Below are 24,645 nucleotides of genomic sequence, written 5' to 3' on the forward strand. Positions count from 1 at the left end.
ATTCTGATGTGTGCGTTTTATACTTAGTCACTGTACCCCTGCGGCTGTGCTTCAATGGGAAAATAATAGATGTGAAATTTATATAGCGACTTTCACAACTCTCGGGTGTCTCAAAGCGTCTCGCGGCCAATTAAAACGAGTTTCGAAGTGCAGTCGCGGCTGTGGCGTTGGAATGTGAAACATGAGTCGCACTTTATTCCAACTTTTGTAAGGTTGGGAGGCAGGAACTCGGTGAGTTGAAGTCCAGAAATCCGTGGTCTCGTCCGCAGTAAACCTGCCGGATTTCTCAACTGGCCGGGAGAGGGAGGGCCACTCTGGGCAGCCCGCGGGGTAAAAGTACAAGCGGCGAGAAGTCAGGAACTTCCCCCAGGGGAGAGGAGAGGAGAAGGGGGACAGGTCGGCTTGGCCTTCCCTGCCCCGTGAGCAGTGTGAAAGAGAGAGAGAGAGATGCTGAGATTGAGTGTGTGAGCCGGTGACCGAGCAGCAGTGGGTCACTCTGGGCTTGTGTGAGGAACACCCCGCCGAGTTGGAAACACTTCAACATGGAGGAGGCAGCTCGGAAACAGCGTCTCCGCTGACGCTAACTTTTTTTTAACTTCCCAGGATCGAGACAAAAGACAGCGGGACACAAGGAGCCGGAGAGAAAGAGAAGGGAGGAAAAAAACCCCCCAAAAAAACACAATCCCGCACGGCCCGCGGAGAGTGTGGGGGAAGGAGGAATCCTCAGCACTGGGAACATCCGTGAATAGAAACAAAAAGCAAACAACAAAACAAATCCACATCAAACGTGTGTCTACCTCTCCCCCACCCCCCCCCCCCCCCCCAATATTCTGTAGCGAAACGACGCAAAGTTTTGAAGCGCACGTTGCATGATCTTTTCGACTTTATTGCAAAAGAAAAAACTGCATTGACTTGAGGACGAATTTGATCTGTGTCTGGAGCTGCGGGTCTCTGTGTTTCTCCAGGGAGGGAGTTGCTGTGGAAGGGGGGGGGGGGGTTTTGGGGAAGGGTCTGGAGATCAATGTGAGGAAGGTTCGGCGTTTCTTTGTGTGAGTGTGTGAGTGGGTCTGCAAGGTCGGTGGCGGCTGCTGTTTGGGAGCTGTCGCTCTGGTGCTGACCCCCTCCCGACAGACACACACTCCGGGGGAGGGTCTCTGCCTCTGCCTCCCTCCCGCATGTTGCTGCTGTAGGAGCTGCTCGAGTAAATGTGGACTGATTCCGGGTGGGATCCGGCTTTGATGGAGACAAGAAACATGATGCCGATCGAAGAACGGGAGCCCACCGACGATGCTTAATTTTTTAATATATATATATAAACCGTGAGGCGCTGTGCAGATTGTGAATTGCGTTGCACCGTTTCCAGTTCCAGATTTTTGAATGGAGAATTATTGTGCATCCCGGGCCCTGTTGGACGGGCTTCCTATTCGTCTTTGAAGGGGAGAGAACACACACACACAGAGGCTGAGACGCAAACCCCAGCAAAGTTTGTCCGTCCTGCTGAAGCCCAGTGACTATTTACAGAAAATGAAATCGCCTATCGCCGAGCTGTCAGGGGTGCTTTTATTGTTGGTGGTCGGTGGTTGCATTTCGGTTCCAAGTGGCTGTAAACGTTTGGAGGAGCGTCCAAAAAACACCGGGAAACCCTCATCCTCCTCCCCGGCAGTCACCTTAGTCCCTGGGACAGCAGATAAGAAAATAGTGTGTACGAACCTCGAGTTGACGGAGCTTTTCCCCCTGGATAGCCTCCCCAACAGGACAGTTACTCTGTAAGTATGAAGTATTCACAATCCATGCAAGGTTTTGGGGAGCGGGTGCTTTCTCGCTTAGACGTTTGAACTTGTGGCGAAGTTCAACGTGCTCCGTTTTTAAAATAAACTTCTGAGGTTAATTTCAGAAATCTCATCCAACTGTGTAAGCACAAATGTTTAAATGTTGTTCTCTCCGACGATTATCTGGTGTTTAGTCGGAGTCGGAGGCGGATGCACTGAAATTACCCATCTACCAAACGGACACTTTGGTGAACCGTTTCTCAATGTGGGAAAAAAAACTGATGACCAAAATAGCCATCAAAAAGACTGTGGTTTAAATAGATACTTATATTTGTTGTCTGAATTAAAGGGAATCTGCATATTCCAGACAGCGTATATGTATTTTAGAGTATTCATGTAATATCATGTTTCTGGCACTAATTGAATTCACATTTTTATAAACTCCTGGCTATAATCTGCACAATAACTTGGATAGCACTTTATTTTCAAAAAGCTTCCACGTTGATGGCACCGACTGGAGAGGTGTGCAAGCAATTTTTTTTAACAGATATTGATCTGCATGTTGTTATGTGCATACACTGTTAATGGGCAAGAATGTATTTGTTGATGTGAGCAATTTTGACCCCACTGGATGAAGCCTCCATTTGACTCTTTCGACTTCATGTCGGGCCTGAACACCCAGTTCTCACAAAATGAGTTTAACATTTGCATGAAACTGAAATACTTTGCCCCATACTGTAGGTGCAGTGTCTGTAAAATAGTAAACATAAAAAGTTTTGAATGTGGCAGGAAGAACGTTCATGAAGTTCCTTTTCACGTGTTTTAACTATTAGTATCTCTTTGATCATGCTCAACCATTCTTTAACAGCCCTGTAAATTTGTGAGCTTCAGGCAATAACAATCAATGTGATGCACTGATATGGTGAAGAAAAGCTTAGGCATGCGTTTCTTTTGTTATATTAAAAAAAACACTAAACTGCTAATTAGAAAAATCTGCAACCAAACTTACTTTGCAGCTGAAATAGCGTTTTGAACTAGGATAAACTATTTCTATAATGGTTGTACCTATTAGACAGAAATTGTTTTGACCATGGGATTTTTGCATTGTTATTAAATGCTCTAATGGAACATGATACCGATCAACCCCACAAGTGTAAGCAAAAGAATATTCCCTTGAGCAGCCCAACTTTTTCATTATTGGCTTTCAGAAACAAAAAAAACCCATTCACTGATTTATTTTTATCACAAAATTTTGACTTGAAATGGAAATATTATAAGATATTAGGCCACAGTGCAAAAAGAATTTGTGTAGTTTTTGTAGTTTTCCCTCTTCTACATGTTGAGTTCATGGTCAAAGTTATAGAGCCGTAGAGTCCAGTTTTCCAGCATTTGATCCATATCCCTTTAAACCCTTCCTATTCCAGATGCCTTTTAAATGCTGTAATTGTACCCACCTTCACCATTTCCTCTGGCAGCTCATTCTATTAATGAACCACCACCTGCCTGAAAACATTGCCCCTCAGTTCTCATTTAAATATTTCTCTTTTTGCCTTAAACTTATGCCCTCTAATATTGGACTTCCCCACCCGAGGAATAAAGACTTTGGCTATTCATCCTAATTGTGCCCCTCGTGATTTTATAAACCTCTATAAGATATATATCAGTCTCTAATACTCCAAAGAGAAAAACCCAAGCTTATTCAGCCTCTCCCTATCACTCAAATCCTCCAGTCCTGGTAACATCCTAGTAAGGCTGAGAAGTGGCAGATGGAATTTAATTCAGATAAATGCGAGGTGCTGCATTTGGGAAAGCAAATCTTAGCAGGACTTATATACTAGAGGGCATAGATTTAGAGTGAGAGGGGAAAGATATAAAAGAGACCAAAGGGGCAACCTTTTCACACAGAGTGTGGTATGTGTATGGAATGAGCTGCCAGAGGAAGTGGTGGAGGTTAGTACAATTGCAACATTTAAAATGCAATTTGGATGGGTATATGAATAGGAAGGGTTTGGAGGGATATGAGCCAGGTGCTGGCAGATGGGACTAGATTGGGCTGGGATATCTGGTTGGCATGGATGGGTTGGACCGAAGAGTCTGTTTCCATGCTGTACATCTCCATGACTCTATGACTGTGTATATATCATCATTTTTGCAATCTCTAAGTTTTTAACAACATCCTTCCAGTAGAAGGGTGACCAGAATTGTACTCGGTCTACCATAAATTGCCTCACCAACGTCCTACACAGCTGCAGCATGACGTCCCAACTTGGATACTCTGCACTGATCAAGAAGGCAAGCGTGCCAAATGCTTTCATTACCACCCTGTCCACTTGTGACTGCACTTTCAAGGAATTATACACTTACACTTAGGTTCCTTTATTTGGCAACACCTCCCAAGGCCCTACCACTAATTGTATAAATCCTTATATTAGGACATAATGCAAAAGTATTTGTTCTACAGTTTTTGTAGTTTTCCCTCTTCTACATACTTTGTTGAGTTCACAGTCAGAGTTATAGAGTCACGGAGACATACAGCATGGAGACAGACCCTTTGGTTCAACTTATCCATGCTGACCAGACGTCCCAATCTGACCTTGTCCCATTTGCCAGCATTTGGTCCATAATCCCTTTAAACCCTTCCTATTCCAGATGCCTTTTAAATGTTGTAATTGTACCCACCTCCACCATTTCCTCTGGCATGTTTTTCAGCATTACCAAAATGCAACATCTCACATTTATTTAAATTGACTTCATCTGCCAGTCTGATCAAGGTTCCTTTGTCCTCTGCGATAATCTTTTTTACTGTCTACTACACCATCAATTTTGGTGTCACCTGCAAACTTAACAACCATACCTCCTACTTTCACATTGCACCAGTACAATTTTCTATATACAGCAAATGGATGGATGAAGGTTGGTATTGGCAAAGGTTGGAGAGTGAGTCAGCAACTTGGTCTGATGATTTAAGATGAGCAAAATTTGCCTATGAAGATTTCATGCCTTCAAAAAGGTTATTTGGAGTCTATAGATTAAAAGAAGTGTTCTGAACATTATTTTCTTAGACTATAAGACAAAGGAGCAGAAATGGGCCATTTGGCCCATTTGAGTATACTGTACTATTCAGTAAGATCATGGATAATCTAGTAACCCTCAACTCCATTTTCCTGTCTTTTCCTCATAACGTGAGGAATTAAAATACAGATTAAAATATGTTTATCTCCGCCTGCAGTGTATTTAATGAGTCAATCTGAATGGTGCTTGATGATAAAGAATTCAACAGATTCGTTAACATCTGAGAGAGGAAATTCCTTCTCATCTTTGTATTAGATGTCTGACATTGTATTCTGAGATTATGTCCTAGCATCATAGACTCTCTCCCAAGAGGAAACAACCTTTCCACATCTACCCTGTCAAATCCTCTAAGATTCTTTAAATGTTCAGATAAAATCGCCTGTCATTCTTCTGAAGTTCGATGAGTATAGGCCCAACCTACTCAACCTCTCATCAACAAATAGTCCCTCACAGCTGGTTCCAGCCGGCTGAACCTTCTCTGGATTGCCTGCAGCACCAATATAGCTTTCTTTAGATAGGGACTCAAAATTGTTCATAGTATTCCAGCTGTGGTCTGACTGGTGCCTTGTGTAGCTTTAACAAACCCTCTCTATTTTTATGTTCCATTCCCTTTGAAATAAAGGCCAACATTCCATTTGCGTTCCCTATTACCCAGTGAACTGGGACGCTAGCTTTTTGTGATTCATGGAAGAGGACTCCCAAATTTCTCAATTTGTTTAGACTTTTTGTTTTAAGTCAGTATATTTGGTGATTAGAAATTGTGTGCCAATAGTTGTGGCCGGGCAAATATTGCAAAAATGATCAGTTAAACTTTCAAAAATCCAAATTGTATGTGTATTGGATTTTGGATGTTTAGATTTTATGACTTATTCTGAAGGTGCATGTAGTTTTGGATGCAACATTTTTTGCTAGAGTTCTTTAATTTAATAACTGGAGAAATTATGTCATCTGTAGTCTAAAAATAATGGGATTATATAGAATATTTGCTATTCCAGATCAGGGATAATGTTAGTGCTGCTGTTAAATGCATATAATGCATGACAGTGTGTTAGAATTCTATGACTGATGTCTGAAAAGTGGAAAATTTTGCCAGATTATGTAAATACTGTATGCAGTGAATTCAGCTGATTGTTGTGTATCTTGATCTGCAACTGCCAGGATTTGGTTATCAATTATTTTCTGAATTCGGTTGCAATAATATTTTAACTTCTCAAGCGAAAAGAAAATGACCACTTAGGATCATGCAGCTGAAAATGAATAGAAGACCATTCTGGTACAATTGAATAATGTTATTGTTAATAAAGAAGAGTATTTGAGATGAAACAATTACGTGAAGCATTTGATAAAGAGATCTTTAGGCATGGCATTTCTGGGGACTTGATAATATTCCATTACTAAAAAGTTTTTTTTAATCTTTAAGGCATGCATTTTTTTTCACATCAGATCAACTAACCTATTTTAGGTGAATAGGAAAATCCATGTCTGAAATAATTGACTGTAATATTTCCATTTGCTTATTATTTATCCTTTGAGAAAATGCTAATATGGTCATGCACTTTGTGACTCATAATTTATCAAACTTTTTGTATATATTTAACCACAGCTATATATAATGCCACACATTTAACTGCTCAATTGAATAAAATATTTCGAGTTTAGTTGAATTTAATATCTGTATTGTACTTCCAACCCAGGGGTGTTTTTTGGGCCGGTTCACATGCGAGGTATGCTAAAACTTCAAATTGAAACAAAACTTGTATGAGCATTTATGTTTTCATAGGATAACAGAGCGTATGATATTGTTGATGGTGTCCTTCAAAGGAACCTTATCATTCACTCTAACTTTGTTATCTGGTTAGATAATTGGAGGCTTTGATTAGTCAAAGAGTCATGTTCCAATTCATTGATGGTAAATGAAATCTCAAAGTACCATGATTGCTGTTTTGAGTTATTAATGATTGTTCTGAAGATATTGTTAACAAATGATACTGAAGTGTAGAAAATGAAGATCTACTGATAACTATGTAATTGAAAGGAATTTTGACTTGTGGAGATGTGTTGTAGCTAGATAAAAACTCTGTTGCAAGTGTGTTTGACTTTATACTAAAAGAATGTTGTTGGATGGCTATATTAATCAAATGCCAGGATTGTGCATCCACTTGCACATATTTACAAATTCAGGGCAAAGACTTATACCATTAAATGCTTAATTAAAACTATTTGAATGTGTGTCCAGTTATGTCTCAGCCTGATGTACAAAAGGATGCATTTAAAAAAAATGTATACCTTTAAATTTATATTATTTTTCACTTGGTGAGCTTGTGATTTGAAATACTGGTGACTATAATAACACCACAAAATTAATTACAAAATTTATAAAGAAAAAAACATGTAATGCAAATATCAGGCAAGTACAACTGAAATATCCTTTCACCAAGTACAGGTATACATTTTGTTCAAGAGATTACTGGAAAGCATAGCTCTGTAATGCATTTATTGAAACTTTTCCCTTTGAAAGTAAAGTCTAATGCACAAATATATTCACTTAATACCTTTTGGAGATGGGTCAACAAAACTTGCACTTGTCTTCATGATTTGTGGAAAGTGATTGCTGTATCTTTTATTCAATCATTAATGTGTTATTGGCTAAAAAATACCTCAAAACTTTGTTTCTGGAGCATAACCGGTCATAGTTTATTTGCTGTGTTCTGTTCTAAAGTTAAGCCAGTTGACTCAGTGGTGGAATTGTCTGTCTGTTTTTCAGTGCCATTCTTCCAGTGGCAACATGTAGCATGGCAGGGATAGAACCATACAGGCTTACAGCACAGAAGATTGATATCCTGCCAGTTACGTTTATGATGTTAGAAAAAGTCAGATTGAAATCCTCACTATATTTGTCATAGACTTGTATCTTGCAATGTTGGATAAGTTTTATCTACTTTTTATCAAGTATAAGTTGAAATGCCCTTTGCCTATGTTCTTTGTTCTCTCATTTTTTGTGCTCCAACAAAGTGATTTAAAATATTTTGGAATGACATGTTGAGTTTTAAATTGTTGGCAACTGATTAACTCCCTGGTCTGAGAACATAGGATGTTTTAGCCAGTGACAAACCTCTGTTTAAAGCATACAGCTAGCAGGAGATTTATTAGGCTGTAATGTTTTCTCCACAGTATAGTGTTGAATATTCACGAAAATAAAAAAAACAGAACTGTGAATGCTGGAGATCTGAATCAAACATAAGAATTTTTGAAGAAGGGTCACTGGACTTGCAATGTTATCTCTGTTTCTCTCTGCACAGATGCTGTTAGACCTGTTGGGTTTTCCAACAATTTTTTTTGTTTTGTTGCTGAATATTCACATACTAGTCTGGACAAAGTGTGGGACATAATTATTATATGCTCTTTTAGTATTTACTTAATGACTCCCTTAAGACATGAAATGTTTTTGACATTTATAGTTCTACCTACTTTTAAAGAGAACGTGATTCTTTGTATATAGCGGATGCAGGCAAGGCTGCATTTTTGTATTCATCTTCAGTTGGCTTGAGGTAAGTAGTCTGTCATCTTGAACTGTAATCCTTGTGGTGGTGTTGCTGTGTGAACTTGCAATTATGCAGGGTCTTTCATACCATAAAATGAGCCATGGCATTTTGTAGGAGCGTTATCAAACAAAATTTGATAAATCAGGTTGTCGGTATTGGATATATGATCAAAAGGCTGGTCAAAGAGGGATGTTTAAGGAGCGTCAGAAATGAAAGAGCGATGGAGAGATTTATGGAGAGAGTTTTAGAGTTTAGAAGCTGAACACTAATAGGGCTACCAAGGGTTGAATGATTCAAAGGGTAATGCTCTGAAGATAATTGCAGAAATCTGAGTGTTGTTGGGGTGGAAATTAGCAATTGGGCATGTTGAGGTCATGCTGACATTTGCAAATAAAAAACAACATTTTAAAGTAGAGGTTTCACAATTATGGTTCATGGGTGAACAGGGCTTTTTGAGAGTTGAGGGCAGGTTTAGATAATCTGTCTGCTATCATTTTCTCCATTTACTTACTTGCCAATATTTATTTGCAGATTTCTCCTCAGAACTATTTTCCCACATAGCCTTGTGCCACTGCGAAAGTGAACAGTACATTCTGCCCCCTCAACTAAGAGATTGATAAAGATTACAAATATCGGAGCCCAAGCAATTCCAAAAGTGACCTACTTCACCTGGTCTTAAATCATGCCCATTGAGAGCACAGAGTTGCTATGCATCCTGAAAAGGGTCCACCTTCTGATAACATATTTGACAAGCATCAATTTAGTTTTTGAAAGCGGTGTTTAATTGAGTTGATGGTTAAGAAGTCGGTTTATTCATGTTTATTTTGAACTTCTGTTATTCTTTCATATGCTGTGGGAAAGCTTAGCTAGGCTAGTATATGTTGCCCATCTCTGTAGGTTACCTAGAGAAGGTGAGTTGAGCTGCCTTCTAGTCCTTGGAATGTAACTACACCAATAGGGAAGGGAGATCCAGGATCAAAGTACAGTGAGGACATACGATTTATAGTTCCAGGTCAGGATAGTATGTGGGTTTGAGGGGATGTGGTCAGTGGTGGTTTTCCTGTGTATTCCAATGTACCTGGTGCTCTTGCCCTTTTTAGTGTTAATATCCATATGCTAAGCATCATTGCTGAACAAGTTATTCCATTTGGTTCCAAATTTGGAGTGGTAATGTCGTCTACTGGTTCTTGCAGCACGTGCATGCAAACATATGAACAAGGGGCAGGAAATGGTCATTCAGCCTTTAAAGTCTGTTCAAGAGATTGAAGTAGTCTTGTAAGTTGCTGCAGTGCATCGCTATTAATGGTAAATATTACTATCTTTGCGCTATGGTGGTGTAGGGAGTGAATATTGAGGCAGTCCATGGGGCACCATTCAAATTAATGCTTTGTTCTAGATGACGTCAAGCTTTTTGAGCTTTGGAGCTACACTCATCAAATGAAGTGGGGCAAATTCCATGGCTTTTGATGTCCACTTTGCTGGTTAATCTTTCGGGAGACAGGAGGAGAATTACTCACTATAGAATTCCTAATCTTTGACTACCTATTGTAAGCCAATAGACAATAGGTGCAGGAGTTGGCCATTCTGCCCTTCAAGCCTGCACCACCATTCAATATGATCATGGCTGATCTCCTTAATCAGTTTCCTGTTCCTGCCTTATCTCCATAAGCCTTGATTCCATAATCCTTGAGTGCTCTATCCAACTCTTTCTTAAATGAATCCAGAGACTGGGCCTCCACTGCCTTCTGGGTCAGAGCATTCCACACAGCCACCACTCTCTGGGTGAAGAAGTTTCTCTTCATCTCTGTCCTAAATGGTCTACCCCGTATTTTTAAGCTGTGTCCTCTGGTTCAGCACTCACCCATCAGCGGAACATGTTTCCTGCCTCCAGAGTGTCCAATCCTTTCATAATCTTATATGTCTCAATCAGATCTCCTCTCAGTCTTCTCAACTCAAGGGTATACAAGCCCAGTCGCTCCAGTCTTTCTGTATAAGGTAATCCCGCCATTCCAGGAATTGACCTTGTGAACCTACGCTACACTCCCTCAATAGTCAGAATGTCTTTCCTCAAATTTGGAGACCAGAACTGCACACAGTACTCTAGGTGTGGTCTCACAAAGGTCCTGTACAGCTGCAGAAGAACCTCTTTGCTTCTATACTCAATCCCTCTTGTTATGAAGGCCAGCATGCTATTAGCCTTCTTCACTACCTGCTGTACCTGCATGCTTATCTTCATTGTCTGGTGTACAAGAACACCCAGATCTCTCTGTACTGCACCTTTACCTAAATTGATTCCATTTAGGTAGTAATCTGCCTTCCTGTTCTTGCCACCAAAGTGGATAACCATACATTTATCCACATTAAACTGCCATGCATCTGCCCACTCACCTAACTTGTCCAGGTCACCCTGTAATCTCCTAACATCCTCATCACATTTCACCCTGTCACCCAGCTCAGTTTCATCAGCAAATTTGCTAATGTTATTGCTAATACCATCTTCTATATCATTAACATATACTGTTAAAAAGCTGTGGTCCTAGTACTGATCCCTGCGGTACCCCACTGGTCACTGCATGCCATTCCAAAATGGAGCTGTTTATCACTACTCTTTGTTTCCTATCAGCCAACCAACTTTCAATCCAAGTTAGTACTTTGCCCCCAATACCATGCGCCCTAATTTTGTTCACTAACCTCCGATGTGGGACTTAATCAAAAGCTTTCTGAAAGTCCAGGTAACCTACATCTATTGGATCTCCCTTGTCCATCTTCAGAGTTACATCCTCAAAAAATTCCAGAAGATTAGTCAAACATGATTTCCCCTTCATAAATCCATGCTGACTCTGACCTATCCTGTTACTACTATCCAGATGTGTCGTAATTTCATCCTTTATAATAGACTCCAGCATCTTTCCCACCACTGAGGTCTGACTAGCTGGTTTATAATTTCCTGTTTTCTCTCTCCCACCTTTCTTAAAAAGTGGTATAAGATTAGCCACCCTTCAATCCACAGGAACTGATCCCGACTCTGTCGAACTCTGGAAAATAAATCACCAATGCATCCACAATTTCTCGAGCCACCGCCTTCAGTACCCTGGGATGTAGACCATCAGGCCCCGGGGACTTATCAACTTTCAGACCCAGCAGTCTCTCCAACACCAATTCCTGGCAAATATAAATTCCCTTAAGTTCATGTCCTTCAGCCACAGTATGTATAAGAGACAAAAAAACCTGCAGATGCTGGAATCCAAAGCAGACAGGCAGGAGACTGAAAGAACACAGCAAGATGGGCAGCAGCAGGAGGTGAAGAAGTCAATGTTTCAGACTGAAGAAGAGTTACACCTGAAATGTTGACTTCTCCACCTCTTGATGCTGCCTGGCTTGCTGTGTTCTTCCAGCCTCCTGCCTGTAAACAGTAAGGATAAGGCTGGTTCCGCTGCTGGTCAGTGATAACCTCCTAACAGTTGATAGATGAGGATTCAGCAATGATAATGCAATTGAACTTAAAGGAACAATTTTTAGATTCTATTTTGTTGGCGATGGTCATTGTCTGTCACTTGTGTGACACGATTTTTCTTGGGTTGTTCTTGTTGCATACACTAATGCTTCAGTATCTAAGAAATCATGAATGGTGCAATCATCAGCAAGCATCCCCACTTTGATCTTATGATGGAAGGAAGGCCATTGATGAAGCAGCTGAAGATTGTTGGGTCTGCAGTGATGTCCTCGAACTGAAATAATGTGACCTTCAACCACAACTGTCTTTCCTTGTTCTGAACATGTTTCTAACCTGCTAAGAGTTTTCTCCTTCATTATTTGCCTGGCTGTTCATTTGTCAGGAAAGTAATTAATTTTGACCTGCTCCAAGATGGCTCGGAGTTGTTGGAAGGAGATGGCCAAAAGGAACCTTTTTCTTATTTCATAGTAACTATTCTCTGTCGTAAAGCTTTCCATTTAAAAATAATCCTAACTTAATGTGGAAGGAAGTATATTCAGTACATCATGATGAAGTGTACTATCCAAAGGTGACAAAGGTATGAAAGGACAGAAGAGATGGATCTGCATGTCTGTGAAATAGCGCATTAATACGTTTCTTAGTTCAAGTTGCTTTTTTCCTCAAAAATTAGATCCTCATGTTTACATGTTATTTTCTCATCCTTTCCCTTCTGGTTTTGTGGTGTATATCTTTTTTTTTCTCAAAATGAGGAGGAGGGAAGAAATAAACAACATGGTTTTATATCTTCAAAACAAAAAAACAGGTTATGCAAAGTATTTTTGGTTAGTCTTGTGGGCATGGATGAAGTCCATATACAGCACATGAAAAGCTGTGGATTGTTTGAAAATTGTCATAGTTTTTTCATTTCATTTTGATCTATTTAACCACTTGAGGTAGCGCACACATGACCCATATATGGATTGCTGATCTTAATTAAAAAAATTAAATATTTATCGGCAGTTTATTGAGAAGGTATCTATTTTATTTATCATACTCACTATTTGAATCTCAATATATATTGAATTGTATAGCAAAGCAATGAAAATGATGTGAACTATTTGTATTTGGCCATTTATTACTGACATTACTGATTAGTAATTTCAGACATGTGAATTGGACCTGATTCATGGCAATGCCAGCTCATTTGAAGTTCTTACATGTTGGTCCGTTTACATATCTGTCATAATACTTGATGCATCTATTTGGTCATAGTAGAATTCAGTTGGAAAATAAGTTATAATCAGTTTATAATGGATAATACGAATGGAATTTAATTTTACCACATTTTCTATTTGATTTTTGAAAAAAAAAAGTGAAATAACACAAATGAATTACTTGCTGATGTAAGTATGTAAGTTCGCTTGCTGAGCTTGAAGGTTTATTTTCTGACATTTCGTCACCATACTTGGTAACCTCATCAGCGAGAGTCTCCGGTGAAGCACTGGTAGCATGTTCTGCCTCTCTATTTATAGGTCTTGGTTTCTTAAAGTGGGTGATGTCATTTCCGGTTCCGTTTTCCAAGGGAAGGTAGATAGGATTTAAGTCAATGTATTTATTGATGGAGTTCTGGTAAGAATGCCATACCTGTAAGAATTCTCTTGTGTGTCTTTGTTTCACCTGTCTTTGATTAGGACAACACACACATTCTAAGTTATATCCTTCTTTGTCTGTATGTATAGAAACTAGTGATAGTGGGGTATGTCTTTTGGTGGCCAGTTGGTGTTAGTGTATCCTGGTGACAAGTTTCCTGCTAGTTTAAGCTTGGCATCATGGTAGCCCACAAACGATGACACACTTAAACAGCGACTAATGAACCTAAAGTATTTATTAGATACTACCAGCAAAGCTCACATCATTTACAAGATATCTTGTAAGAACTGTAAAAAACACTACTTTGGACAATCTAACAGAAAACTTGCCACCAGCATACACTAACACCAACTAGCCACCAAAAGACACGACCCACTATCACTAGTTTCTATACATACAGTCAAAGAAGGACATTACTTTGACTGGGACAGCACACACATTCTAAGATAAGTGAAACAAAGACACATGAGAATTCTTAGAGACATGGTATTCTAACCAGAACTCCATCAAGAAACACATCAATTTAGACCCTACCTACCCTTGAAAAAAAAGAACTGGAAATGGCATCACCTACATTAAGAAACCAAGGCCCATAAATAGAGAGGTGGGACATATCACCAGAAACACTAAATGATGTTACATACAAACCTTCAAGCTCAGTGAGCTAACTTACATGCTTACCATCAACCTGAGCTACAAATCTTATCAAAAATCAGTAATTCATTTGTTTTTGTGAATTAATATGAATGATATTGATGGAATTAAGTAGGGTCAATGATATTGTGTTTTTACTTTGATAGCGTAATTTTAATTTATTGCCATGTGCTTGTAGTATGGGGCACTTCTGTTTGCTTTCATCTCCTATTTTATCTCATCATTTGGGTAGTATTATGAGCCTGAGTGACTACTGATTAGATTGTGATGTATTATTATGATTGCAAAATATTTTAATGTGATGAAATAGACCTGAATTTTCCCTTGTTTTCTATTTGACAAGAAACCAAATCTAATGTAGATACAATTTTAAAAATATTTGAAAACATGAACATCTAAGGGGATTGAGCAGTTTACATTGAAGTGGTGGGAATGTTTTATTTAAGCAGTCTCACACTCTATCACCGCAAATGTAGAATAAGTAGCATTGGAAAATAAGGTTGACAGTGTCATTTGGATAGTTTCATAGGTTTCTGGCATCAGGATGCTCAATTATGTTAATAACGAAGAAACACCCTAAACAACTGTGCTAATTGCAACAATCAGAAATGTTATGATCTTTGTATCAAACATTTAATAACTTTTTGGGAAAATCATATTTCTTTGTTCATTTATTCTGGAATCCTCTTTTAAAAAAAAGTTATCCATCAAACATTAACACTGTTAAGCATCATTAGGAAGGTTATTCTACTTATTTCCAAATTTGGCAGGGAAATGTGTAGTTTGGGAACATGGACTACTTGCATACAAACATACACGCAAGGTGCAGGAATAGGACCTTCAACTCCATGATCCTGCTGTGCCATTCAGATTGTGGCAAATCCAGTTGTAACTCAAAATATTTCTTTCCAACCACCCAATAATCCTTCACTTCCTTGCTTAACAGGTATTTCATCACACTCTGACTGTGTCTTACAGATGGTTGGCAGGTTTTGGGGAGTCAGGAAATGAGCTACACACTGTAGGGTTCCTAGCCTCTGTAGCAAATAATCATCACCTGACTGCCCAAAGTTGTCCACCATTTACAGGCATGAGTCAGGTGGTTGATGGAATGTTCGTCATTAGCCAGAATGAGTGTACTTCTAACTACACTCAAGCTTGACACCTTCCATGACAAAGCAGCCCAACTGGATTAGCACCATTCCACTCTCTCATCCGTTGACACTGGTTAGTAGCATTGTATATCTTCTACAAGATGCATTGCAGAAATTCATCAAAGATCCTTTGACAGCACCTTCCAAACCCATAACTAATCTAGAAGGATAAGCACAGCAGATCATGGAAACATTATTTGCAAGTTCCACTCCACACCATTCACCATCTGACTTGGAAATATCACTATTTCTTCCTGTTGGGATACAATCCTAGAATTCTCTCCCTAATGGCATTGTGGGTCTACCTATGCGAATATGTATAGGGTATAAGCAGGTAGAGAAAGAGTTAAGTTCAGAGTTTTGTGAAACAAGAGGTTAAGCTGAGCATGACTCAGATCAGATAAGAACTTGCAGCCACAATGGGGTGCTGGAGGCAAGGGTAATGGGTTAACAAGATGGAAAAACATTCAGTGTAGAGCCATTTAACAATATTGGAAGCATTCAGTTTGAAAAGGTGAAAAGTATTCATAATGTGAAGCCAATTATTCATTGTGTGAGCAAATGGCTTAATCTTTACTATTGACACTCGTTGATTGTAAGGGTTACCCATCAATATGTATGTTGCCTTATCCGGATGCTCCTTCTTGTAAAATGGCTATATAATTCATTCAAATTCCTATTCCAGAGAAGACCGGGAACTCATATCTCTGTGCACGTGGGCAATCGTTCTCTCTTGCTCGAGGGCCCAGAATAAAAATGAAGGAGGTAAAACTACACTGTCTGAGCATTTTGTTTGTTTTGGGGGGAAGGCAGAAATCAGGACGACACCTACAGTGCATGGTTTGCATCAGTTCAAGAAGGCAGCTCACCATCACTTTTCCAAGAGCATCTAGTATCAGGCAGCCCATGAATGAATTAAAAAAAACAAAATCTGCTCACCTCTTCTAGTAGTTAAGGGTTCTGCTTTGACCAGAGAATTCCAAAGACTTACAACAGTGAGAGAAAGAAAAGTTCTTAATCTCTGTTTTAAATGGCCATCCCCTAACTTTAAATAGTGACCCCAATTTCTTGATTATCCAATGAGGAAACAGCCTCTACACTTCTACTATATTAAGCCATCTCAGAAAGTTGCCCCATAATCTTCTAAACACCATATGCCTAGCCTGTTCAACCATTCCTTCTAAAACAATTCACGGCATTGCAGGCATTAATCTGATATATTTTCTTTGAACTGCTTCCAAAGCATTTTCCATCTTTACTTCAACAAAGTGATCGATACAGTGCCATAGAACTCCAGATGCAGTTTTACTAGTATAGTTCTGCTCTATATCTGAAGCATAACCTTTCTACTTTTGTAGTCAATTCCACTTTCAATAAATGATAACATTTTATTCGCTTTCCTAGTTGCTTGCTGTATCTGCATTCTGATCTTGTTTATGCTTCTTGTTTATTCTTCCTGCCAAAATGGACATTTTCGCACATTATACTTAGACTTACAGTGTGGAAACAGGCCCTTCGGCCCAACAAGTCCACACCGACCCGCCGAAGCGAAACCCACCCATACCCCTACATTACCCCTTACCTAACACTACGGGCAATTTAGCATGGCCAATTCACCTGACCCGCACATCTTTGGACTGTGGGAGGAAACCGGAGCACCCGGAGGAAACCCACGCAGACACGGGGAGAACGTGCAAACTCCACACAGTCAGTCGCCTGAGTCGAGATGCCACACTCATTTGAAGTATCTATTTCTCTTTGCAGCATCCCTGTGTCTGCTTCATACTTATTATCCCATGTATCTTTGGGCCAGCTTCAATTTTGGCAGCTGTACTTTACATCCAGTCATCCAAGTCATTGTTCTAAATTGTAAACATTTGAGGTACCAGAACGGATTCCTGTGGTACACCACATTACATCTCACAAACCTAAAAAAGGCACATTTCTCCCAATCTACTTGTTATTAGCCAGCCAATTTACTATCCATGTCAATATGCTACCTCATACCACCATGTGCTTTTTAATTGTTGCAGTAATCTTTGATGTAGCACCTTATTGAATGCCTTGTAGAAATCTGAATACAGTATATTCACTGATTCTCCTTTATCCACAGCAGGTGTCACCCCCTCCAGCAAATTCAGTAAATTTGTTAAATATGATTTCTCTTCCACAAAATCGTATTGACTTTGCCCAATTACCTTGAATTTATCCAACTGCTCTGCCATAAGCACAGTGGCTCAGTGGTTAGCTCTGCTGCCTCACAGCGCCAGGGACCGCGTTCAAGTCCCACCTCGGATGACTGTGTGTGGAGTTTGCACGTTCTCCCTGTGGCTGTGTGGGTTTCCTCTGGATGCTCCGGTTTCCTCCCACAACCCAAAGGTGTGCAAGTTAGGTGAATTAGTGATGCTAAATTGCCAACAGTGGTAGGTGCATTAGTCAGAGGTAAATGGGTTTGGGTGGGTTACTTTTCGGAGGGTCGGTACAGACTTGTTGGCCGAAGGGCCTGTTTCCATACTGTAGGGAATCTAATCTAAACTTATTTATTAGTAACTTCTAGCATTTCTCCTGTGACCAATATTAAGCTTTAGCCTGTAGTTTCCTGTTTTTGCCTGTTTTGAATAAATTAGTTCAGTTGCTGCCTTCCAGTCTAAAGGGATCTTCCCCAAATCAAGAGTGTTTTGGAAAATTTACAAAAAAGCATCAAGTATCTCACTAACTGCTTCCTTTAAGATCCTATAAAGAAGTCCATCAGGACTCAGGGTCTTGTCAGCCTGCAGCCCCAATTTACTCAGTGTCACTTCTCTAGTAATTATGGTTTTTCTGAGTTCGCATTTCCCTTCTACTTCCTGGTTTAATACTGCTTTGGAGGATATTACTTAATCATTACAATGAAAACTGATGCAAAATACCTGATCATTGCCATTCCCTTATTTTCCAGTTTCATTTTCTGCAGGACGAATGCACTCTGATCTTTTTCTTTCTAAAATATCTACAGAAACTTTTTGACAGTAAGAGTAATTTATTGTCACATGTATTTATGAAAATGTAGTCCAATGTGTATGTCATAGAGACGTACAGCACGGAAAGAGACCCTTTGGTCCAACTCGTTCATGCTGACCAGATAACCCAACCCAATCTAGTCCCATCTGCCAGCACTTGGCCCATATCCCTCCAAACCCTTCCTATTCATGTACCCATCCAGATGCCTTTTAAATGTTGCAATTGTACCAGCCTCCACTTCCTCTGGCAGCCCATTTCAAATGCACTAGAAGCCAGTGCCATTTTAATAACATAAATTATGACAAGAAATAAATCATGTGAAGTTAGGACAAATTTCATTTTTTTATTCCATACATGGTTGCTTGATTTCTTAAGTTGCTACGGCTTGCCACCACACTCTGCGGCTGCCAAAGCCCTCCCTGCCTCTAACACTAAGGAGGAAGCATGTTGTAGCAGCCCCCACTGACCTGACCCAGAATGTCACTTCTGACACAGCTGCCTCATCACCACTGATACTCCAACCGCTGCCATAGCCAGGAGACAGTCCCAACTCTTGAGGACCCGTCTCCACTTCTGAGAACCGGTTGACCATCGTAATTGATTCCTGACGACTGAGAGATCATTCAGTCTGCCGCTGTTGCAGACGCCGCCAAGCATCACAGGAAAAGAACAGACTAATTCATTTGAAGCTCAGTTTCTCAATCCGTGACTGCCGTGGCCACCAGAAGTGGACTGGATCCACCACTCAGCAGCACCCCATAACCTCTCTCCACCACTGCAACTGCAGAATGAAAAAAAAAGAATTTTATTCCAAATTTAAAAGAAGAGAAAATAAAGTTTAAAACAAAAGGATGCGGTTGATCATGCAAAGGGGGAGCAGGACGGCCGGTAGCCCAAACATCACTTACTTGCCACCTTTGGTGTAAAAGTAGGAATAGGATATTCAGCCCCTTGAGGCACCTTCACCTTTAATAGGATCATGGCTGATTTGACAGTCCTCGTCCACTTTCCTGCCCTTTAGGTTCCCTTACTGATCAAGAATCAATCTGTCTCAGCCTTAAATAGACACAATGACTACCTGCTTATATGTTTCTGGCTGGCTTACTCTTGTACTGTATTTTTTCTGTTTGTTTATTTTGATCAATCTTTGTAGCTTATAATTCTAACCTGCCATCTGCCTTTGCATAATTATGTGCATTGTTTTCTTTAAGCTTGGTTCTGTCATTAACATTTCTAGTTAACCCTGAATTGTGGGTCTGTCCCTTTTGAGTTTTCCTTACACTTTGCAGTGGAGCTGTATTTGGCAGACCAGTGCATACTCATGGAGATCATGTCTTTGCTGTGATTTGTATTTCATGGGAGTTCTCTGCATCACCATGGTAACAAAGCTGCTACGAAAGACAGAATTGTGAAGCCATATTTACAATGCAGATCCAGAATGAACTCGAGTAGAAAGCCTTGTATAGCCGGGGAGCCTGTTTTTTTTTGTCTGTATCAGGCTCATTTGAGTTTAGAATTTGGTGCATTCTTCCTGAACAACAAAAGATGAATTATAGGGATGAAGGAAAGGAAAAATGAAAAATCTGAACAAAAATTACTGGAAAGGCAGAGATATTAAGGACAATCAGCATTGGAAAGAAAAGAAGGATTTTTCTGAGTGAACCTTTTAAAGGAACATGAGACATACTTCTAGAATGAATTTTAAGTTTAAAATGAAGACTTATTTTTGTAAACTTAAGTATTGTAAGATGCTTACAACAAGTCTGAACTGAGCTGGTCGATTCATTTTTCAAAGGCTGTAAAATTCTCTGAGGAGTTAACATGCCCATACAAGCCAGAGATAGTTAACTGGCTTTAGTATTTTTATATTTGTTTCTTAGTTTATAATCCAACAGATTCAATAAACATTTATTAACTAATTATTCCACCTTAAGATGGAGTTGACATTTGTGACAAAGCGCATGGGATGGGGGGTGGGGCTGGGGTGCGATGGGGAGCAGAAAGAAAGGAGGAGTTGGGAGTAAGATTAATTACATTTTGCATATTAGCTCACCATCCAAGACTGAACAGTTTATTTCCCAACAATTGGCCAATTTTAGGTCTTTGTGTGAAATCAACCATCCATTGATCTGCTCAGTTGAGCTAATTTAGTAACAAGATGGTTTTCATTACTGTTCTTTCCCTTTTTGAAAGGCAAATGCTATCAGATTGAAATAATTACAGAATTTAAAAAAGTAGACAAACTGCTTTCAGTTTTGCAATTATTTTTTGACTGTCGAAAAATCTTTCAGAAAACTGATATCCTGAATTATTAATTTTTACTCTGTCTTTCTTGGGTGCATCTTTGGGTCTTTTACATTATGTTTATACAGCTGTTGGGTATTTTAGCACACTTAATGTATCACAGTAATGGTAAAGATTGTTTCCTGCTTGGATTTAAACATGTGGGTCAATCTGTTGCAGCAATGTTTCTCTTTTCTCAAATTGTTCTACCATTAATCAATGCTGGAATTGTCTGATAAAGCTATCTATGTCCACTCCATTTTTTGAGCTATAAAACTGAAAATTTGTAACTCTGCTTTAAATGAAATACTGCAGTTATTTGGCAATAATGAAGTATCAATTATTATTAAGGTAGTAGAAAACTGATTTGAAATTGTTTCTGCCAAGGATTTATAATGTCTTTTAGGATATGTCATCCTTTTCTAATTAAGTTTACATCATCGGTACACAGTCACTGACATCCATTTTGGAAACTTTGTATTTGCAATATTAATGCAAAGTGATTTCTATTCATGTTTATTATTGCAGATGTAACCTAGATCTGGAGATAATAAAATCAGAATCCCTACAGTGCAGAAGCAGGCCATTAAGTCCAGAGAGTCCACAACAACCACTTTAAGAGCATCCCAACCAGATCCACCCCTACCCTATTGCCGTAACCCTGTGTTTACTGTTACTAACTCAGGTAGACTGCACACCCTTGGACGCTATGGGCAATTTGGTGTGGCTTGTCCACCTAACCTGCACACCTTTGGACTGTGGGAGGAAACTGGAGCAAACGCACACAGACATGGAGAGAATGTGCAAACTGCACATGGACAATCGCACAAGGATTGAATTGAAATGGAGTCCATGACACTGTGACGCAGCAGTGCTAGCCATTGAGCTACCATGTCACCCTAATGGGTACCTGTACATTGGAGTGAAATGGCAGGGACTTCCTGGAGGAGTTGTTCTCATTTTCCTACTCGTCAAAGTCAGTTAAGAGCTTGACGGTCAACTCACACTAAGTATAGTGTCAAACTCAAAACATCTTTGCACTGATGCTATCTTTTGAATATGTGTACTGTAAACACCCGATACTAAATTCTTTTGATGTGTGGTAAGTGATACCAAATTTTCAGTTTAGTTTAAGGTATGTTTATATGCACAACGTATAATTTCCTGTTTCTTTTAAGTCATGTATTGTGGATACAATTATTAAGAGTTTAAAGAATTTTTTTTCTTGAAATATGAACCACAGTTAAGCAAAATAGGGAAAGTAGCATCAAAAGAGTAATCATGAAAGCTGTTTCTTTAGATATGAAGGGGATTTTTTTTCTTGATATTTTATAAGTGAATCTCCTTTGCTGCTAATCATGTTAATTTAAAGTCTGGAATGATGTTATTTCTGATGTTGAACTGCTGATTTAATAAGTCTCCATGATACAGCACTGGAGGAAAAATTCAAGGTAATTGAAGCTTGTGGTAATTGTTAACTTTTCTGAAACATACTTCATGAAATGTGGGTGTTGCTCAGGAGGCCCATCCTTAATTGCTCTTAAATAAGGTGTTTGTGAGCTGCCTTCTAGAACCACAATATTTGGTGTAGTGAAAGTAAGCCATGTTGATGTTATCTAGCAATGATGAATAAATGGTGATATCTTTGTAAGTCAGGATGGAGTGAGTATGACTAGAAATGATCTTGGAGGTGATGGTATTCCCATTATGTTTAATGTTCTTGCCCTTCTATGTAATAGAGCTGGTTGGTTTGTGAGGTGCTCTCACACCTTTGGAAAAATGTTGCAGTCTATGGTGTAAACTGTATCCTTCTCAGTGGGTGCTGTGGTGGTGTAGGGAGTAACTGTTTAAGATGGTGAATGAAACAGCCTGCTTTGGTCTCCATGGCAATGCGCTTCCATGTCAGTGGAGCTGAAACCAATCCATCATCCATCATGCTCTTTGCTTGTGGCTTGCAGTGGTGGAAAGGCTATTGGGAGTTGTTACCTTTTGCAGAAAACCCACTTCCTTACCTGTTCTTATTATAAAAAAAATCCATGTGACTACGAAAGAGTGCCTTTTTACTGTTGAGTTTGTTAGTCATGGTGTGCAACCAGTCTCACTTCTGTCATCCATGTGTTAGTCCTCCAATATCCTTTGGGCTTCTGTTTTTTATTTCTCCTCCCTTTTTTTTTGTTTCTGCTGTTCTCTTACTGTTTATTTTCTGGGAGTAAAAGAGAAAAGCAGTGTGTTGTTGGGTTAGTGAGGATTATTGGCCTCATTTCTGACACTCAACTGTGAGTATGCATAAATGGCCACAAAACATGTTTTAGGTATAGCACAGCAGGTCAGGCATCATCTGAGGAGCAGGAAAATCTGGGGTGATTCCTGATGAAGGGCTTTTGCCCGAAATGTCGATTTTCTGCTCCTCAAATGCTGCCTGACCTGCTGTGCTTTTCCAGCCCCACATACTCGACTAATCTCCAGCATCTACAGTACTCACTTTCACCTATGTTTTAGGTATAGCTAGAGGATGCTAGATAGGGGAGTAAAGCTGTTGCACAGGCAGATTACTGAGGAGGTTCGATGTGGGCAGAGTGACTATAGAAAAGGGCAGAGTTTGTTTGCTAGTCAATCCAAATCAGATGTATATAGATTTAACAAAAAAAATTGCAGGTGCTGGAAATCAGGTACCAAAAACAGAAATTGCTAAAGAAACTCAGGTTTGACAGCATCGGTGGAGAGAAAGCAGAGTTAATGTTTCAAGTTCAGTAGCTCTTCGTGCTGCCAGATATGCTGAGTTTTTCCATCAATTTCTACTTTAGTACATAGATTTGAGTTTTATATGTTGTACAGTGGTGAAGTTGATGATCTTAGATTAGATTACTTATAGTGTGGAAACGGGCCCTTCGGCCCAACAAGTCCACACTGACCCTCCAAAGAGCAACCCGCCAGACCCATCCCTGACATTTACCCCTTTACCTATCATTACGGGCAATTTAGCATGGCCAATTCACCTAACCTGCACATTTTTAGACTGTGGGAGGAAACAGGAGCACCCAGAGGAAACACACGCAGACACGGGGAGAATGTATAAACTCCACACAGACAGTTGCCTGAGGCAGGAATCGAACCCGGGTCTCTGGCGCTGTGACGCAGGAGTGCTATCCACTGTGTTGATGGGGAGAAAGAGTTGTTTATCTGATGTCCACTGTCTTTCCTCAGTCTAAGGAAAGAAGCTTTGTTAGAACTTTACTGGGTCATGGTAAAATTATATGTAATGTTGAAACGGGTAGATTTTGCAGGACTGTGAGCCAATGTGCTGTTTGTTTAGATAGTGGTTGGTATGTATATCAAGTCAATTTAACCACCTTTGCTCTGTGACATTTGATATCATTTATCCAACAAAACTATTAATCTCAGTCTTCAAAATTTCTCAATTATTCTCAGCCTGTGTGCACACATGCACTGAAAACATTTCCTATTTACTAAACATCTTTGCAAGTATTCAGGTCAAAGAGGAAAGATAGCTTGCAACATTTTTTTTTGAAAGGAAGAACTTGTATATCACCTTAGTATCTTCTGTAATCTCAGGACAGCCAAAGTCTAAATGGGCAACGAGACTGATGTGAATGATTTCCGGGAATAGGAAAATAGGAAGAACAGGAAGGAGGTAATAATGACAGTGGCGAAGAATTGTAAAAGGGATTTGAATTATTCAGTAGGCAAAATTTGAAGTGGGTTAAGACAGAGATAAGGGCTTATACAAGTGGAAAGGAGACATTTTGTAATAGATGGAAGCAAAGGGAGAGAGGCACATCAGGCATGGAAGTACAGAACACAACTAGAAGCCAAAGACTGCTCCAAATCAAGTTGAGAGCTGATGGGTGGTAGGAGGTGATCAATCTTATTGGAACTTATTGTTGGCATTCGAGGTTGATCTAACATCATACTGCCAATTACCTTCTAGTGAACATTATTTCGGGTTCAATCAGCTGCAAGTGTCATTCACTGAACATTTTCTGCCAAATCTGTGAACTCACTATGTGGGAAATTGTATTACATGCTTGACTGCTCCTTCTTGGTGTATTGAGAGATTGAATTTTAAT

At 39.6% G+C, this 24,645-nt stretch overlaps 1 protein-coding gene across 2 annotated transcripts in view; it reads left to right on the top strand.

Moving 5' to 3' along the window:
* The first annotated feature begins 177 nt into the window (after positions 1-177).
* Positions 178-24,645, top strand: part of adgra3 (adhesion G protein-coupled receptor A3) — a 136,023-nt gene continuing 111,555 nt past the window's right edge. The window contains exons 1-2 of one of the 2 annotated variants that reach the window (XM_060825282.1): positions 214-231; positions 604-1,766. In XM_060825282.1, the coding sequence (XP_060681265.1) occupies positions 1,525-1,766 (242 nt within the window). In that variant the 5' untranslated portion in view covers positions 214-231; positions 604-1,524. Of the gene's footprint in view, positions 1,767-24,645 lie in introns of both variants that reach the window. The other variant, XM_060825273.1, reaches the window with a different exon arrangement.

The sequence above is a fragment of the Hemiscyllium ocellatum genome, chromosome 1 (genome assembly GCF_020745735.1).
Source record: "Hemiscyllium ocellatum isolate sHemOce1 chromosome 1, sHemOce1.pat.X.cur, whole genome shotgun sequence".
NCBI classification, from domain to species: domain Eukaryota; kingdom Metazoa; phylum Chordata; class Chondrichthyes; order Orectolobiformes; family Hemiscylliidae; genus Hemiscyllium; species Hemiscyllium ocellatum.